Below are 20,202 nucleotides of genomic sequence, written 5' to 3'. Positions count from 1 at the left end.
TTTTATTGGAAAATGTAGTTATTTAAAAAAGGAAAAAGTAGTATTTACCGGATTAGGCATTTGTTACTTAATAACTTTATGGAATACAAAAAACATGCTAAAATCTCATTACCTTCCCCGTGTAAATGAGGAACCGGTAAATTGATCAATAAATAAGAACATTTTACACTAGTAAAATCACTACATTCATTAATCGACCTGAATGTACAACTAATTTTGCATATTTATTGGTGTTTAATTTATTTTTAAAGTTACTGTATCATAGAAAGAATTGAGATTTTGTTTTTGTCCAGAAAAAATCGCTGTCGTCTTCCGCCAAAGCGGTAATTAAAATTGTGACCGTGTTTGTCACTGTTCGTCAGCTGTACCCCACCCCGCGCCTCCGTTACTAATCAGTGTACCGCTATATCTGGACGGGGGAGGACGTGCGTCGCTGAATAAAGAAATATCTGCGATCCCCGTGCTCGAAAACGACTTTGTCACCGACCAGGCATCATTACCTTCCAGCATTTTTTAAAGTAAGTACATGTTTTAAAAATTCGAATCATGAACCTATAAACTATAATTAGTCGGACTATTTTTTATTGAAACATAAAGATTTGTAATGTCATTATTAAGCGAGTTATTAAGGAAAGATTGTCAAAACCTCATTACCCTCCGTCTCATTACCTTCCGTATCGTAAAATTTTTTGCCGGATGGTAATTTAGAGGTGTGGAGGGTAGTGATAAATTTGTAAGGGTTATTTTTACGTGCATCTGGGACCATGTTTGGGGGTTCATAAAAGTTAATATTATCAATAAAAGCAGTTTCTTGCGTTCTAGCGTCGGACAATTTCAGTTTTGGTGAAATACATATTTTCGTTTTATCTATTTACTGATATGGAAAAACAATCTGTTAAAATTTACCCTGCGAATTTTTATGTGAAAATCGATTTTTTTATTCAATGATATAATTACGGAGAATTTAATAACAGCACAAACATTAACTACTATGAGTGGACAATAGAAAAACAAACCTACAGGGGAAAGGATGGAATCCAGAAAATGAAAACCATAACAACTAAAAAGAAGCTCGAGGACAACCCTCGTAAAATAATCGAAAAGTTAGATGCCACCATGGATGTTTTCTTAAAACACACACTAAACATCGTAATGCAGTACTCCACTATCAGAGAATTGAAAGATAATCTGACAGACACGGAGGTTCTCATACATGTTGATTTTAGCGAGAACTATTGGTTGAAATACCATGAAGAAATTCAGTCCTTTCATTTTGGTGGCAGCCGAGGACAAGTCTCTCTTCATACAAGAGTACTTTACTATGTAGACAGCCAGACGGGTCTTCCTTCAACCAAATCAATTTGCACGATGAGTCGGTGCCTCAATCATGATGCTTCAGCTATATGGGCACATCTAGTACCTGTTCAAAATATGGCGCAGGATTTGGTTCCATCGCTTGCAACGATTCACTTCTTATCTGATTCGCCATCTAGTCAATATAGGAACCGCTACATTTTCTATATGATAACGAAGTTAATAGATCAAGTTCCTAATATCGAGAGGGTCACATGGAACTACCAAGAGGCGAGACATGGTAAGGGGGCCCCAGATGGCATCGGAGCGGTTGTGAAGAGATCTGCAGACAACTACGTGAAATTTGGCGGAGACATCGGTTCCTTTGAAGAGTTTGCTGAAGTTGTCCGTCAAAATGTTCAAAACGTCGAATTGACTGTCATTGCAGAAGACGAAATATATCGGAATAAATTTCCAGAAAAACTTCCCGGATTTAAAGGAACAATCAAAGTACATCAGGTGATTTGGTCTTCGTCGTTGCCATACAGTGTTGTTTTAAGAAGCCTCAGCTGTTTCAGTTGCCAACACAGCAATCTGTTATGTAAGCATTGCAAACATCTGGGAGTACCTACTGAATGTAGAAAATGACGAAGCCTGTATAGATGTCACAGTTGACATGAATATTGAAAACTAAAGTCTACAAATTGACTCGCCTACTATTTTCAATAATATTGATGACAATATGCTATTGAGCGAATTCGACGGCTCCATGTTTTTGGACGATACTATTGCTTCAACGCCAGAGCCTGCTAAAACTATAGAAAAGAAATGTAAAGTGAAAATACTCTCAAACGTCCCGTTCGACTATCAGCATTATTCCCTTTATAAAAATAGTACGCAAAAATTCAATCCTTTCGATCAATGTGAGTTCGAGAAGTTCATCCGATCCCTAAGAGTAGAATATCCTGATTTCGATGAATCAAAACAGCAGTCCCCCAAAACTGTGGAACTCCCACACATGGACATTGACGAGGAAACCAACAAAGAGGATAAGGAGGCGCCATTCAAATACTACTTAGATGACTGGATAATGGTTCAATATAAAATAACTAACACGACACATCATTTCATTGGGAAAATTATTGGAAAACATGAGTACACACTAGAGTACAAAGTAATTTTTTTGAAAAAAGCTCAAGGGAATTCCAAAAAATTTGTCTGGCCAACAATTAGTGACGACGATTTCATTTTGGAATCACAAATTCTTCAGCGCTTGCAAGATCCAGATGAGAATGAAAGAGGACAATTCACTTTCAAAAATTTGCCGAACTTTGATTTGAAATAGTTTTCCAGCAAAAACTTTCACAAGAATGATCTCAAGTTCCTTAAATATTATGTTCCTATTTAGATGTAAGACCTTTATCTTGTACTTATTAGTTACATATGTTGTGTTTGTTTTAAGTATCTCTGATTTTATTTTAAACTGCATTTCAATTGACTTCTGATTTTTTCTTATTTTTAATTATTATTTTTATTATTTCTATTTTTCAAATATTACAATGTTTGCTTAGGAATGTGAAAATTTTGTATTTCTTGTGTACAAACCTACTTATAAAACGTAATTATAAAGAATTTGACTATTCCTTATAATTTCTGGGTAAGTAGTATAATAGGAAAATTTTAGTTGTGTTGGGTTTGATGTTCCAGCTGCCTTTTCTTAATTTGTATTTTGATATTTTTTTCCATTATTTTTTAACAATTCATACAGATATTGCAAAAGCATAAGTAAGCAGAACTGATTACGTATGAAAAAATGTATTTCTTGTCTCCAATGTTCAAAAGTCTGAATAAAGCATTTAGTTTTTCACTATAATAGGTTTTTCTTATTTTTCCTAATCCGCTCACCACGTCAAATGATACTTAGCATGATTTGAAATCTATTTTATTATTCAATTTCTATTCAAATTTCATTATTCACAGACATTTTAAGAACCTTAAACATGTTCACTACCATCTATTAATATTTCATTACCAAACTTCATTACCATCCAAATTTTTAAATTACCATCCAACAGTTTTTCATTACCATCCACACCTTTATTACCTTCCATCCATTTTCTTCGAATCCAAGTGTCGCACAAAGGTGCCCTTTTCACTTTTATACATCTGATAGGTACGGGAACCCATTTCTATAAAAATATATAGTAAAAAGGCAAAAAAAAAAAAATCCGCGGAAACAGGCAAATTTGAACGAAACGGCGGAATGACCCATACCATCTAATAGCTATCTATAGAACGCATGGCTCGAATATTATTACATTTATTAATGACCTCAAATACATATTATTAAAATTAAAAAATAAACTTTGCTTCGTCGTAGGAGATTTTAACGTTAATATTAATGAAAAAATAGAAAATAATAACAAAAATGAATACATCAATTGTATGACTGAACAAAATTTTATATCTTGCATAAATAAAAATACTAGGGAAATAAAAGAACATACTCCATCTTGTTTAGACCACATTTGGACAAATGTAAACATTAAAGATCTTCACAAAATAAAATCAATTGTTTGGAAAACTAACATAACTGATCATCACTCATGCTTACTTCTGTATAATAATAATATTAAACATAAAAAACATAATTTAATAACCAAAAAATCAACAATAGATATGACTATTCTCTCTGAAAAATTAAAAAAGGAGGGTTGGAATAATGTTTTAAACAGTGATGATACTGAAATTTGTTCAACTAACTTCGAAAATATTATGTCACAACACATTAAAAATTCGACAACTGAGATAACAACACACATAAAATCAAAATTAAGACGTTTAAAGCCTTGGATTACCAAAGGGCTTATTATATCTATCAGAAATAAAGAAAAACTTTACAAAATAACTTTAAAAAATCCCTAAGATGAAAAAGCATATATTTTCTATAAAAAATATAAAAATAAATTAACATCTTATATTAAAAAAAGTAAGGAAGAGTATTTTAAAAATAAAATATTATCTTCAGAAAATAACCATAAACAAATGTGGAAAACTGTTAATTTCGCCATAGAAAATACAAAAAAAACACAAAACATTAAGTACATTGAACATGATAAAAAAATTATAGATGCCAATATACAGCCTAAACAATGTGCAAACATACTTAATTCCTTCTTTGCAAATGTTGGGAAAAATCTTGCGAAAAATATCCATAAGCCTTCAAACCAAGAAAACCATAAAAATAAAAATATACAGAAACATAATATACTTTCAATGTTTGAAACAACAACAGAATGTGAAATCTCGAAAATAATAGAAAATATGAAAGGAGGTTCGTCTCCCGGTTTTGATTCTATTACGACACACATGTTAAAAACTATGAAACCTCACATAATAAAACCTATCACTCATTTAATAAACTTAAGTTTAACAAATGGAATTTTTCCAATGAACTACAAAACCACAATAATCTCACCTATTTACAAATCTGGAGATCCACATCAAGCAACGAACTATCGCCCAATATGTCTAATTTCTAATATAGGAAAGATCTTTGAAAAAATAGTAAAAAAACAATTGGTAAATTTTCTAGATAATAATAAAATATTACACAAAAACCAGTTTGGCTTTATAAAATCACTCAGCACACAAGATGCTATTGCTAACGTAACTTCATACATTCACGAATCATTAGATAAAGGTAAAAAATGTGCGGGTATATTTATTGACCTTAGAAAGGCATTCGATAGCATATCCCATGAGATGCTATTAAAAAAATTGAATAATATCGGCATAAAAGGCAACGTGATTAAATGGATCACCGACTACTTAAAAAACCGTCCTCAAGTGGTAAAAATCAATCGTGTTAAAAGTGATAAAGAGATTACAAGCTTTGGAATCCCCCAAGGTACAGTGCTTGGACCAATTCTATTTACTATATATGTAAACGATATTTTTGTTCAACCTTTACATGGTCAAATCACGTCATACGCCGATGATACAGTATTAATAATAAGTGATAAGACTTGGGAAAAAGTAGAATTAAAGGCCACAGAAGACATCAACACGCTCAAGAATTTTTTCGACACCAATTTACTGTCACTTAATAATGAAAAGACATTTGTAATTCCATTTGCAATCCATACAAATGATACTCCTAAAAATTTTAACATTGTCATACATAATAATACTAAAATTCACAGCCAAAACTATTGCAAATCAAACTGTACAGTACTAAAAACAACAAATGAAATTAAATATCTAGGAGTAATTATTGATAAAAATCTGAAATGGAAGGAACAAATATGTCAAGTAGTAAAAAAAATTAGAAAATTAATATATATATTTTTAAGAATTAGAAACTTTCTGTCGATAAAAAATCTATATTTAATTTACTATGCCTTAGTTCAATCCACTTTACAATACGCTATTATTAGTTGGGGATCCGCGTATAAATGTAACCTTCTTCCAATTGAAATTATACAAAGAACAATTATTAAAATTATATTAAAAAAATCCTTTGACTACCCAACAGAACGCCTGTTTGAAGAATTTCAAGTACCTACATTTAAAGACCTATATATTAAAAACTCATTAATCCAAATTATAAAAGAAAAAGATAAATATCAATTTTTAAATGAAAACAGAACGCGACTTAGACATGTTTTTCTATGCCCAAAACTAAATACGTCTTTTGCACAGCATCATTATACTTACCAGGGAAGAACTTTTTTCAATCGTCTACCAGAAGAAATCAGAAGCATTAATGATAAAACCCAAATACTGCTCTCTGTCAAGAGACACTTTAAAAATATTCTGAAAAAAAAAACTACTGTCACTTAATTAATCTCACAAATATCCTTAGTTTTCCATAACTTTCTTTCTTTATTAAAATTTATTATATTAATATATTATCCTTCACTACTATCAAAAAAAAAATACTACAGCAAACATACATTTATGTACAATGAATTATCTAAGTACTAACTAACAACAACATTTATGTACACTCCCCTTCCATACACAAGCAAATGCTTTCAATGGAAGAGTAGTAAAAAAACCCAAGATGTAAAATGAATTATGTACCATGTAAACTTATTATTAAAAATAAAAAATAATTCCAAAAAAAAAAAAAAAAAAATAGAGGTTTCACTGTATTTAATTCGTGTGAATACTGCACCAAAATCCCAGCTGCCCAGAACCAGTGAGACTATGACGTCCCCAATTGGGTATTTTGTGCGGCTGAAGGAAGTACGGAAGGGAAGGAGATTAGTAAAAGTACCTCGCTATACAATAAACATGTCTAAATCGATATCAAGCAACGTTGTATTCAGGTGTTCTTTCATGAGGTCGATACCGAAATTATCTTCCACTCTCGAAATAGCAGAGCAACACAGCTTGAAAGCAAAGCTTCACTATGGTTTTTACTATTCCAGAGGAAATGTTCTAGTTCGTGACGGAATATTCTTTGCTCCATGTTCGTGACGCAGATTCCAATAAAAATAATAACAACCCAACAACAATAAAGCCGTAATATCGCCAGCCCGTGCGCAAAGTTGATTGGTCGATTACAATTGGAACTCTAGTAATAAAACCCGCGACTCAAAATTGCAATAATAATTGATTTATTTACCAGTGCAATCTGCAACGTCAGAAGACTGCCAGTGACGCACGTGTCGAAGCTGAATAGCTTTAAAAAAATGCATTTGTACTTTATCCATTGATTGAAAATTCAAAAATTCAAATACATTTATTACACAAAAATACAGAGTACGAAGGGTAAAGCTTATAGGTTACATCCTATTTCTTCCAGCTAACCCAACAAATACACGTTATATTACATAACCCAACAATTTCATGTTAACAAATTAATGTTAATATAAAATAAAAATAAAAACAGAGGTATTTAATTTATCTAAGGTATTCATTCAAAGTGTAGTGACATTTATTTAAAAGAAATATTTTTTTTTGATGATATAAATTTGAGTATGTCGGTTATTTGTTTGATGCTACGTGGAAAGTTGTTATATACTTTAATGGCCATGTAGTGTAGTCCTTTTTGAAATATAGTTTTGTTTGCTTTTGGGATTAATAAGTTTTCTTGATTAACTATTGCAGTAGAATGAACACCCACCCTTATACATATTATAACCTCACATAATAAACACCAAGCTATCCTAACAACATGTTCGTATAAAGCAATCTCTTTGTAGTTTGACATATATATAATGAAAATAAATAATTACTAATGGGCGTTTTACACTATATTTTTTTTAGTCTAGTTTTAATATAATATCACAAAGACACGAAAAAGGGACACACCGGGGCGCGGCATCTTCTCAATTATTACACGAAGAGTTTCCGTTATTCTTATATCGGGAAATAACAGTAGATACGAAAGCTTAAGGCGATGCACTACATCGTGTAATATTTTGAATCGAGCCGCCATCAATAACACTCCTTAAGTAGATGGCGATAAGGCTTAAATTCCCGCTTAACACCATCCAGCTGTTTTGATTAAGGCAAGAAAAAAACATGGTCAAAAAGTGCATTTAATTTTATTTTGTGGATGTTCAGGCATAAATGTTTAAATGTTTTCCGATCATTTTATAAATAACTCAATTTTCCACATTATACAATACAACCATAACCGAAAATGGGTTCGTAAGTAGGAAATTTTTAACTTTAAAGCAGTTTTCATAGGCCATATAAATTATTTTTTTCTGGGCTTATAAAAAGACTTGTGTAAAAAATACTCGATTATTTAAAAGGCCAAGATGTATTATACTCGCGGTATTTATTTAAAGCATCTGAAACATATCTAGACGACCAAATTTTCAAACCAAAAACACATGATTTTGCATTACAACGTAGGGCATCGCCTTAATTAGTCAATACATCAAACAAGTTATAACTTCTTCCAGAAATATACTCATAATTTGCTTCAATGATAGACATAGGATAAGTCTGTCTCATTGAGTAAAGAACACGTCTATTATTATTTTTGAATATATCACATGAATATTGGCGGCATGACAACCTACATCAATAAATTAACAATGCAACGCTTAAAACACAATTAAAATTATTCGAAGACGTATCTATTCGCGAAATCAACATAATTAAATCAATCGACCTTTCTTTGAAGTATTGGAAAATCTATTCAGTTTCATCTTAAAATGGACTTTATATTCAGGTTTATATGTAGTACACGTGTAGGCGATATCTCTAAATATTATAAAACAAAGTCACTATCCGCTTCTGTCTGTTTGTGCTCTTAGTTCTTCTAAACTATTGTATTTATAGAAAGTAGAAAAAAGTCGATGTTTTTTTTCCAAGTCGTAATAAAAATATTTTCAAGTGCTGGCTTAAACCTTATGAGAAAACCATTTATAAGTTCCCGAGGAAAGCCGGCTACACATCAGCTAGTTTTCCAATAAACATTATTAATAATACTTTTAGGTACCACTGGGAATTGAATCCTGATTTTTGTTTGCCGGATGGATGTGTTTACCAAATAATACAATACATCACCCCTTTATTCCAATCCGTTATTATTTCTATTTTACATACTTATTTAAAAAAATCATTAATACAGTTTTATATTATTTCCGATAGAGGCATCCATCTTCTTAATTATTATAATACTAACTGAAGTCCCCGGTGTTGCTCGGGATTTAAGCAGTGTTTTTCGAAATCAGATGTAATTAGATTATTTTGAACGTCAAGTGTGCAAAGTTTTATCAAGGACTATCATTTTTTTTGCTTTAAGGGTTTGGGAAAAGGGGATGGGGTAGTTTTTCTAAATCATATTTACACGGTGACCATTCTCTTGTTACGAAAGTCAAGTGTGCAAAATCTAATCAATCTCGAAATAAAACCGTAGATTTGTATAAAAAACAAAAACCCACAGACGCTCTTCTTTATACACAACTAACTGGCGTGTACCCGGCGTTACTGAAGGTTATTCTTTTGAGATAGACAAACACCGTCGCGGCCTTTTCAAGATATACAATTCCGTAGTACATTATTTTGATGTATCTCATAAGGTTTAGCCAGCGGTAACAATTTGACTTGATTACATCGAATACTTATATTATGTAATTAATAACCTACTATATTGTGTAATTATATTATGTAATTGTTATATTATGTAATTCGTGTATCTTTTTTTTACTAATAAAAAAAACTAAAAAAAAAAAAAAATAAAAAAAAATAAAAAAAAAAAAAAAAAATTACAATTTTTTTTTCTAATATACATACAGGGTGTATCGGCACTAACCCGACAAACTTTAACCAGCTATTCCTTAGCATATTTGGAGTAAAAAATGTTATGGGCACTTTGCTGTCCGGTAGCATTTTTTTTTCAATTAAAAACAAAAAAAATTAAAATTTCCACACTACATCACTGTCATTGGCATTGCGTTTCGTGTTTTTTGACATACTTGCTTATAACAGCTGTTATAAGCAAGTATGTCAAAAAGCGTCTTCGCTCTTTCGCACACACTAAATAATAATAGTTAAAAATGCGACGAATGGTGCCGTGCCACTTCGTTGTGATTGTAGAAGTGCGCCAATATAGGTACACACGTGCATTATTCAACGGAATTCGAATAAAATATTTGCCAGATGGGTTTTCAAACTTTGACAAAGGATAAAACAGTGGTGACATGTGGTGAAAATATGAATAATAATTTTTTTATTAAAAAAAACGTTACCGGACAGCAAAGTGCACATAAGATTTTTTACTCCAAATATGCTAAGGAATAGCTGGTTAAAGTTTGTCGGGTACGTTCCGATACACCCTGTATATAAATATAATATGCACACATAATGGCCTTCCGAAAGAAATTCTCTAAATTATAATGAAAACCTTATCAAAATCCGTTGCGTGGTTTAGAGGAACTTAACGCACAAACAGACAGACGCGGCTCGCTACTTTGTTTTATACTATTTAAAGTTATAGAATAGATAGATGATATTTTCTGGTTATGTGTATGCATCATAGACATATGAATATTAGTAGACCTGCCCTAAGTGATTAAAAGCGTATTATCCCCACTCCCCATACCGGTTCCATTGGAGCCGGCTGGGCTCGCGTATGGCTTCAAGTGAAATTTGAAAACGTGACGTCATCATTCTTGTGCGAACTATGGTCGAGGCATCATCGGTTCATTTTACGAAATAACACGGCAAAATGTTGACTTGTACTATGAAAACTTTTAAAAATAGATGTGAAAAAGAGAATAAACCCAATTTTCGTATTACATTCCATATATAAGCATTATTTTACTTTATTTTAAGCATATTCACATCGTATAATATAGATCAGTTTTAGAAACATATACTATCACATCGAGAAACGTCTGGACGCAAAACACAAAGCTGGTTGGTTGCTGGGAAGTAAATTATGAACATTTATAAAAGTGTCTTAACTAAATACTTGAACGAAATATTCGACTATGAAAATAGAACCGATTTTTTTTGCCGAATATTTGTTCATAACGTGGCGAGTAATTTGCGCTCCCATGTAAAAATGTCTATTCATTCAAAAGCAGATTTTACTTTTAAGAAGTAAATGGTGATATTATAATGCGAGATGCCTATTTACTGTCAGATTGATTTATTGACGAATCACAGTCAGCCTTACGCCCTTCGTTCTTCAACAGTTGATTTTACCCCTCACCATTATCTTCTCGTCTATTAATTCCTATGTCTGTGGTATGCATGCATTACCAATTATTTTTATGAGATAACGGGATTATTAGAATGCGCATTTCTTAAGAAGATAAAGTAGCCATAAAAATAAAACATAATATTCCTATAGGTAACTTCATACTCGGTAAGCAATCAGCTGTTTTAACGGTTCTGATCATTATTTTATATTGATATAATATTATGTTCAATATCTGCGAGATCCGTTCTCATATTTCCAATGAGATGTAAAGTAAGACTAGGCTTTGATAAATTGTGTATCTCTACTTCCCTCACCTCAATCAATTTATATTCTCACTAGAAGATAATTTATATCGAAATCTTATTGTTTTATAAATATCTACGGCCTTACTAATAAACGTGTTTTAATAGGAAGCTACAAGCCAAAAATGTGTATATTCTTGGTATGCCTTATATCGTCACGAATTTAGGTAAAACCATTAAAATCGCTTGACAAACGGAGTCTAGAAACGCTCGATTTCAAGCACAAAAGTGGTTTTTCTTTATTTTTTAAACAATTTTATAAGAAAGCAAAAAAGTTAATCAAGGGAAACTGTCACAGATAATCTTAGCTATAATACTGTATTTTTTATACTTGTTTCTTTTATGTTTTCATACATTACTATTAAAAAATATTTTTTTTAGTAGTTTACATTTAAATTTTTTATTAAGTAATTCAAATTTTTATTACAATTCTACACAAGCATATTTTTTTGTATTCATAATGTAAACCAATTTGTTATTAAGATTAATCTAAAATAGTGATTTAGCACTAAGCTTCGCCTTAAATTTCACAATCTTCTATATAGTAGAGCAAGCCGCACTAATTTATTAATGAACTCACCTGTGGGGAGAGCTACGTGCTTTTTGAATGCGGTAGATAAGAAATTAGATTTATTTTTTGTGTCCTATAGCGCATTTGCGAGATTTTTGGCATTGCATATACACTGCATAAATGGTACAATTATAACGTCTTAGGCTTTATTACCTGTAATTGTTATAAATAAATGTACAAATTATATATAAATAAATAAATAAAAAAATAAATAAAAAATAAATAACTGATAAACATATATGAATGTATGGTAATTGGTTGCTTAGGAGTTGTGAAAATTTTAAAATGTATATTACACCTATAAGGAAGCTAGTGTTCCCACTATATTTATGGTGGGATGCGTACTGCACACCTCCATACGATTAACGCTGGAATAAAAGTGTATTATGATTGTGATATTTATCTAAAAAACATTATCACCATATGGGAAAAAAACATAAGTACTTAATTTGAATCCCACTGTAATTCTGTGTTGTTTGTTGGAAGAAAATACTACCATGTAATAAGCTTTAATATTTTTTTTCTAATGCACTTAATGATACAAATAACAGATAAGATATAAAGTTGTTAAGATATAATAATATTTACACATTTGTTATATTTAATTTATGTTACACATTTCTTTAGAGCAACGCTCATGTAAAAATAGATAGAGAAACGTAACTAAATAACGCTTTAATTTAAAATTTTCAGAAAGAGCAAGAGAGCAAAAAAATGATACAAATTGTAGAAAATAATAGATATGAAAAAGAAAAGAAAATACGAATATGTACCTAATATTATTATTCAGAAGTGTTATATTGCATTACAAAATATGATATGTTTTTTTCATTTATTAATGTTCTCCATGTTACGGAGAATTTTTAAAATTTAAGGTACATGTATAAATGGTCATGGGGATAGTTTTACTATTTCGTGACAATCGTCTATGTTATTGGAATTTTATATAATTTGTTTCTAATCTAATTTTAACGGGTAATTGGTTAAACCATTTAACTCCAATATTTTTGTAAAATTGCAGGACTGTGGTAGTGTTACAGCACGGGATAGTTAAGGTAGTGTAAGAGTAGTATGTATCAAAGCGTTTTTATATAATTCCATATCGTTCACCATATAATCCCATAAGGCCTGTCACATCTGACAGATGATGTGTTATAAGAGTGGGCGTGGCAACGATGATGCGGCGTGATCTGCTAGCCAGGCTATATTTGAAAATGATGCAACGCTCTCTCCTGCCTACGGATCAAATTACGGAGCGCCGTGATCACACGGCTGTCATCTATCAAGGTGACAGATCCCATACAAGGTAACGATATTCCGTAGCAGTTCCCCGGTTGTTTATACACCCTCTCCCGATGAAGATTATAGCGTATTGTGACATCTCAACATATAATCTGTATAGACCACACTCAAAAAAGCTTTGGTGCATATAGCGTGGTCTGTCACTACTTTTATAGAGCCAAGAAAATTTGGTATATACGAGGCGTATCCAGAAAGTAAGTGTACTGAATTTTTGTAGGTTACAAATTTTTTTATTGAAACATAAAAATTACATGGTTACCGTAGTACATATGTAAGCTATTTTTTGACATAGTCGCCATTCCTCTCAATGCAGGTGGTGAAGCGGGGTATCAACTTTTTGATGCCTTCCTCGAAGTAGTTTCCCGCCAACCCCTTCGTCCACTTCTCCACCACCCCCTTTAACTCCTCGTCGGTTGAAAACCTTTTTCCACCCATGTACAACTTCAGGGAGGTAAAGAGATAAAAATCTGAAGGTGCTAGGTCAGGGGAATGCACGGGGTGGTTTAGGACATCCCATTTTAACGAAGCAAGCAGTTCCTTCGTTGCGTTGGCCGTGTGTGGTCTGGCATTGTCGTGCAGCAGGCTGACTCCCTTTGTCAGCATGCCTCTCCTCTTGTTTTGAATCGCCTTCCCTATTTTTTTTAGGGTCTCACAGTATCTTGCAGAGTTGATGGTTTCCCCTCGAGGCAGATATTCAATCAAAATTATGCCTTGACAGTCCCAAAACACGGATGCCATAATTTTCTTGGTTGAAATTGTGGTTTTGAACTTTTTGGCGGAGGGTGAAGAGGTGAGAACCATTTTTAAACTCGCGATACCACTTGTACATACTCGTACGATTCATAGCTTTATCACCATATGCAGTTTTCACCAAATTATAAACCTCAAACGGAGGCTTTTCCTTCCAAACGAGATAACGGATGACTCCGCGTATTTCGCACTTGGCGGGAGATTGGATTGACATTTTTCACGAAATGTGTTGTCGCGTCGACACTTCTCAAAGTACTGACATTGAACCGGTCTCGTTGCGGAGGAGAAGAATCAGGCTACACCTAAGTGTAGCCAACATGTCAAAAATAAAATTCATTCGGTCGTGAGAGCCTCAGTACACTTACTTTCTGGATACGCCTCGTATATCATCTGTTATTCTTTAATTCTATCACAGACTCACTTGTGTCAAAGTCCTACGGCATCTAAACAAGTGAATTTAGCACCTACTATAAAAAATACTAATAATGTTGTTTTCTATGAGAAATAGACACTTCCTATTATTCACTTCTAAATTTGGAAATAATTATCAAAGTATCTTTTAAAATGAAACAAACAAAAAAAAAACAACTCTATCAAAGTGATAAATAATAATAATATTGAATAAGTCAGACTGGGGTAACAATAGTGTTGGCAATGTACAGATGGAATAAATAAGCAAATGGGTCAAACAGAAAATTTCTCCGTTTAAAGTATGGAATGGCCTGGATTCAGTGGTGCCATAATGCTAGCAAAACTACGTGATGTGAATATAATAGGTATTACATTATTTTAGGTCCAAATCCGAATAACGTAAGCTTCTCGCTACCTCTAAATAAATCGGTACGTAATACACACGCGAAACTCGTCAAATATCTGAAAATCTAGGTTTTTTTTATTTTTTAAAGACAACACGCAAAACTCGTCAAATATCTGAAAATCTAGGTTTTTTTTTTATTTTTTAAAGACAACACCTTCTCAAAAATCTGAGAATGAAAAGGTGTTATAAAAAAAGACTTCTAATTATCTTCAAAAGGATGACACCTATAATATAATGTGTACATACAGACATAAAAAAATATATTGGACTTAGACAGATCCACTGCTGGGTGAAGGTCACCTAGAAAACCAGACTGATAATAATTCTAACTAGCAGTTAAAAAACCGCACATTCCGAAACGGTTCCAACTGGCTTCGACATCATTACGACATAGAAACCGCCACTGGCTGGTAAGACGGCACCAACGTTGCCAGGCGTGACGTCAACGCCGCCGAATTCTCGAATAAAAACGAACATGTCGTTTTAGCGGAAAATTTAAAATGGCACATTTTAAAATAAAAATACCTTCACAAATTTCAAAAACCAAATTTGTCTAAATATTTTCGAGAATAAAACAAAATTGATCATACTCTATTCTATTCAATACTGAAATCCTTTCTCGTCCTGCAACACAATGCAGTTATAACTATAAGCAATTAAAATATCTAATAACCAAAGAGCCTACGCAAACACAGAACTGACCATCATAATAACTTGTAGAGCCTTAAATCCATTGTAACATTAAGTCCCGGGCGTTCATGACGTCAGACAAGCGTTAACAATGGTAAATCGTTAATTTTTACGAGGCGCAATTCGACTAATGCGATAAACTTTTCAATGTGCATAAATTACGTTGCGAGACGTGAAACTTCAAACAAAAACCTCTCTTTACCCTACTTTTATTGTGAGAAACTGAGAAAGTTTAAGAAATAAATACAGTTTTAAAAATCCAGAATTATCTGGACTTCAAAACAAAGGTTGGAAATTTCCGACTTAATTAGACCCGACTTTCTTGAACTGTGATTAGCGTGGTTAGTATATATATTTTTTTAAATGTGTAAATTGGTATATTAATCTGCAAACGACGCGAACTCTGGGTTAAATAAAGTCTGCTCGATTTAATTATAAGAGGCTGTTAATAAATACTTACATAAGTAATAAAAATAATTTTTACAAAATTTTAATTAATTTAGAAAGCTTGTAGATCCCAATGATGCTAATATTATTATAAACCTTTTAACTTAACAATGTGAATCCTGGACAATAAGGGATAAAGTTTACCCGTCATGAATTATTCGGGTAAAAGATTACTATTTCCTCCGACTAAATTTAAGCACGTGAATAAATTAAGATAAGCTCCCATCACATCTGCGACTGTTGTGGCAGATTCGCAAAATTTGTAAAACCCGAAAATTTATCACGCACAGAATAATAATTATTCAAGTTTATGAAAACCGTAATGAGAATAAGCTGGGTAAGGTTAGGATGGTTTCTGTTAAAATGTAAAAATAACTATTATGTTGTCTGCCTGCTTATTATTGATAAGGAAACTAAAACCAGTTATTGAACAACTTATGATATTAACATAATGGCTTTGTAGACGTAAAACTAATTCTATTTTCTAGTTCATGGCAACCAAACACTTCGTCGTGTGATATTTATTTATTTTATTGATACATGATTAGAGTACATGTGGTTTTTTGTGATATTTCACCCTGTTTATGGCGGGTGAATTTTACAGTTTGCATACATGGAATCTATACATTACTATAATATCAAAAATAAAAATAAGAAACATGATGTATAGCTAGTTTGGGTTGCAAGAAGAGGATGGAGAAGTTAAAGAATTATAATAAGATGAAAAATTTGAGAAATTATTAGTAAATACCACTAAGTTAGGGAATAAGGATTTATTATGTTTTGTCTGAAAGGTGATTAAATTGATAGAGTGTAGAATGAACGGGTATTGTAGTTGTAATGTATTCCGTGTGTAAGGATCCATTTCGTAATTTGTTTTTTAAATGAATGGGATTGACTCACGGTTTTTAGGTTTTCAGGGATAAGGTTAAAGATTTTAGGAGCTAGGAAGAAAAATTGTCTTTGAGCTGACGTGGTATGTAGTGAAGGAACTTTGTAGTGACCGTTGGTTATTGTTCTGGTGGTGTAGTTGTGTTGTAAGAGAGTTTTGTTTTTATATTTGAACAGGAAATGTTGTCGTATGTTTAAGACCTTATACTCTATGAGTGATATCTTCTCGGTCACTTGTTAATGACACTTGTTATACGAGAAAAATATATAAGTTATACAACGTTTAATCGTTTTGTTTGTGGGTAAAAACAAATCTGGTCGGTGACTAAGATATTAATGAATTGGTGGTGAAAACAAAGATTTCGTTTTTTCTTTAGTCAATTTTCTGCACAATGATAAATTCCGCGTGGCTGTACGCAATTTAAAGCAAATAAAGGTGTGTGGCACTTTCGTTAGCGACAGGATATGACCTTACATACGAATTGTTATCAATGTCAGTGCCATTATTTTTGTTTGGAAATATTATTTAATTTTATTTGTAAATCATGTGACACATAAAGGGCGTTGATCTACAGTCTTCGTGAATCACCATGATAATGACCAAATATAATTAAAACAGACTAAAACTATGGGCGTGACGGATAGGAACAATGTCAAGTGTCATGCTCGCCTAGAACCGTGAAACGAGCACATAATTAGTGCAAGCTGCGAACTGTTTGATGAAATTTTTCGACAATTATTTTTGGTGTGTAGTAAAATGTAGAAGGACCGCTTTAATTTGACAATATTTTATACCACTGGTATCACTGATAAACCAGTAGCGGCTAACCGTGACTTACATAATTCATTATGCATCTATCGTCCTGACCCCGCGTTTGACTACTCCCCGTCGTCGTTACACCGCGAGTTCCGTGTGAATCCTCTGTGAAAATTATTCTCAGAATAAATTTATAGTTAGTAAATTCGAGAGTTTTAATCAACATCTCCACAGCAAGAACTGAACACCGATTTACAGATTAGGAAGGTTTGTAAATCGCAAGGTCATATTCCAACCTCTCTGATGACAATAAACCTTTCTACAACAATTTTTGAAAGATGATTCATTATCAATATCAGAAGAACTCGCATAACATCGTAAATCAAGCAAGACAAAATACTGTATAGGATTGTAGGTACCAATTTCTTTGTATTTTGTTGTAAATGCTGTACAACCTTCCTTGGATAATATAAAATAGATGTAATCACGCCTAAGCTTCAGATGCTAGTTCGCAGATACGAGCTAACACAATGGAAAAAAATCTTTGTCAGATAAATACTGTTCTGATACATAAATACTTTGAATTGTATGTACCTCTTTGTGTATAAACTGAATTTTTTTAAAACTGCATTGTGCTCACGAAGTGAGATCATCTGTAAAAATCCAGTAAATATAAATATCGATTCACTTCTGTTTTATTAGTAAAATAGTATCAATTTGGTAGGCGGGTATGGGTACCGCCGCCCGGGAACCATTTATTGGATAGCCAACACCCCTGCCGTAGGTCAACCCTAAATGTTTTGCTACGTTTGGGACTTCGCAGGGGTGAGAGTATTTGTCTTTTATTTGGTTCATTCTTGATTTTCCGACCTGTGTTTCCTTTCTCCTACAACATGGGTTCACTACTTCTAAATGTTTATAACATAAATTTGAATCTATTCACGGTCCATGATATCTGTTAAGCCCTAGTTTGTTAATTTTATTTTTATGAAATATGAATATAATGTCAAGATGATATTTCGCAAAAAAGCCAGGTATTATTATCATCAGACAGTAATGACTTAAACCGGGTTTCGATTACAAAAAAATTTACAGACTTCAAAATATCGATGGAATGACTCTTGTAAATATCTTCTCTTACCTGTGAATACCGGCATACCACCAGGTACTGGGGGCCTTCGGTAGATATAGAACAGGTGAACAAATAAAGACCAATTTACCGTTATGACAAACAAAGGAAAACGCCAATCGTTCCATCTCATTTTAGTTTCATCGGCACCACATTATAATTTGCATCTTCAAGTCGACCCAATGACACGAAAAAACTTAATTACAACGAAAACAGTTTTTTCTAACACCTAAGAAAAATTCAGCTGTTTTTAACAAGATATGCAATCAAATTTGTGTCTGATACCGATAAGAAACAAGTAAATAGTAGTAATTTCTGTATCTGCAAAGATTACAAATTTTAAAAAGGCATTCAAACGAAAAAAACTAATGATCGATAATAATATCTAATATATAATGCTGCGTATACATTTGCAAACCAAAACGCGATCCGAGCCTCGAATTACGGGAAAGGAACGAAGCAACCGCAAGCGGCGTTTCTCCATAATTCGAGGCTCGGCTCGCGTTTCGTTTCGCAAATGTATACGCAGCATAGTATCTGAATAACACAGCATTAAAAACTTGGGTTAAAATTGGTTGTGGCGCATAATTTCGGTGCCACCAACGTGACTAAGTGACCCTTAAATTCTTGCTGACAAAAAATGTGTGACAAAAAGTAAGCAATTTTAAGCATTTCTTCATCGAAGAAATGTGATAGCATTTAATTTATTGGCATTCAGAAATGGGTAAAACCAAATGATGCAGGCGAGAAATTCTTCTTAAAAAGTCTTATCATCAAAATATTTTTTATCCGTCAGTATTGATTGGTGAAACCTATTGTAAATTATGCTTAGTTATCGTATACCTCTTTTTATAATGATTTACTAAAAAAACTAAATTAGTAAATGACTATGAACAACTAACTGAAAACTGGCTAGATTTTGGCGAGCCCAACTAATAAGTTCAAAACCGGTGCTAAAAAACAAAATAACGTACGTAGGTATGTTACTACATTGTTGAAAGGCTGTTCACCTCTTGTTCACATTCCTGCCGTACACGTAATAAGCGTATAGACGTGTTACGGAGTAGGTATACTGGTACACCTCCTCACAAAGCTGTGCTCCGAGGAATTAATACTTCTCGATGCTTATTAACGAGTTTCCCCGCAGGGCTGGGCAGAGAGGACACACCACCACACAACACTGTATTGGAACATAATTCTTGCTTTATTCACATTTTTAAATCGTCTCTTACATATTCTCATGTTATTCTCTCTCGACATAGCCGACCTCTAGTATTCACTTGCTTAGGTACTTGTTGTGGATAATGTTAGTTTTCATGGGGTAAAATTTATCATTAACTAGCAGAATTTTACATACTTAACCTTTAAAACAAGAGGAAGGTCACTGTCTATGACTGATTTCGAAGGGTGTTACGTATGTGTAAACCCCGAGCAACGCCGGGGAGTTCAGCTAGTAATTCAATATCACCCCATTAAATCATGAGAACTTACGAGTAAATCTACTTGGTTTTTATCACCACCTCAACATTAAGGCAGGTAGCGTCACTCGGTGGTGGTAAAGCAGATTATGCAAC

General features: G+C 32.8%; 2 protein-coding genes across 11 annotated transcripts in view; one reads left to right on the top strand and one right to left on the bottom strand.

The window, feature by feature from the left end:
* lap (phosphatidylinositol-binding clathrin assembly protein lap) overlaps positions 1-20,202 on the bottom strand; it is a 189,394-nt gene that overhangs the window by 66,191 nt on the left and 103,001 nt on the right. The window lies entirely within an intron of this gene.
* On the top strand, positions 1,045-2,352 carry LOC149417616 (uncharacterized). The gene has a single exon (XM_089640543.1). The coding sequence runs from the start codon at positions 1,045-1,047 to the stop codon at positions 1,939-1,941; it is 897 nt and encodes a 298-aa protein (XP_089496669.1). The 3' UTR covers positions 1,942-2,352.

The sequence above is a fragment of the Hesperophylax consimilis genome, chromosome 15 (assembly GCF_061612785.1).
Source record: "Hesperophylax consimilis isolate HC1 chromosome 15, BYU_Hcon_1.0, whole genome shotgun sequence".
Taxonomy (NCBI): domain Eukaryota; kingdom Metazoa; phylum Arthropoda; class Insecta; order Trichoptera; family Limnephilidae; genus Hesperophylax; species Hesperophylax consimilis.
Note: the sequence above shows the minus strand (reverse complement) of the source record. Positions and strands in the feature narration are given on the sequence as shown.

Excerpts from the sequence above, each read along its gene's own strand:
- LOC149417616 (XM_089640543.1), top strand. The coding sequence starts at position 1,045 with ATGAAAACCATAACAACTAAAAAGAAGCTCGAGGACAACCCTCGTAAA.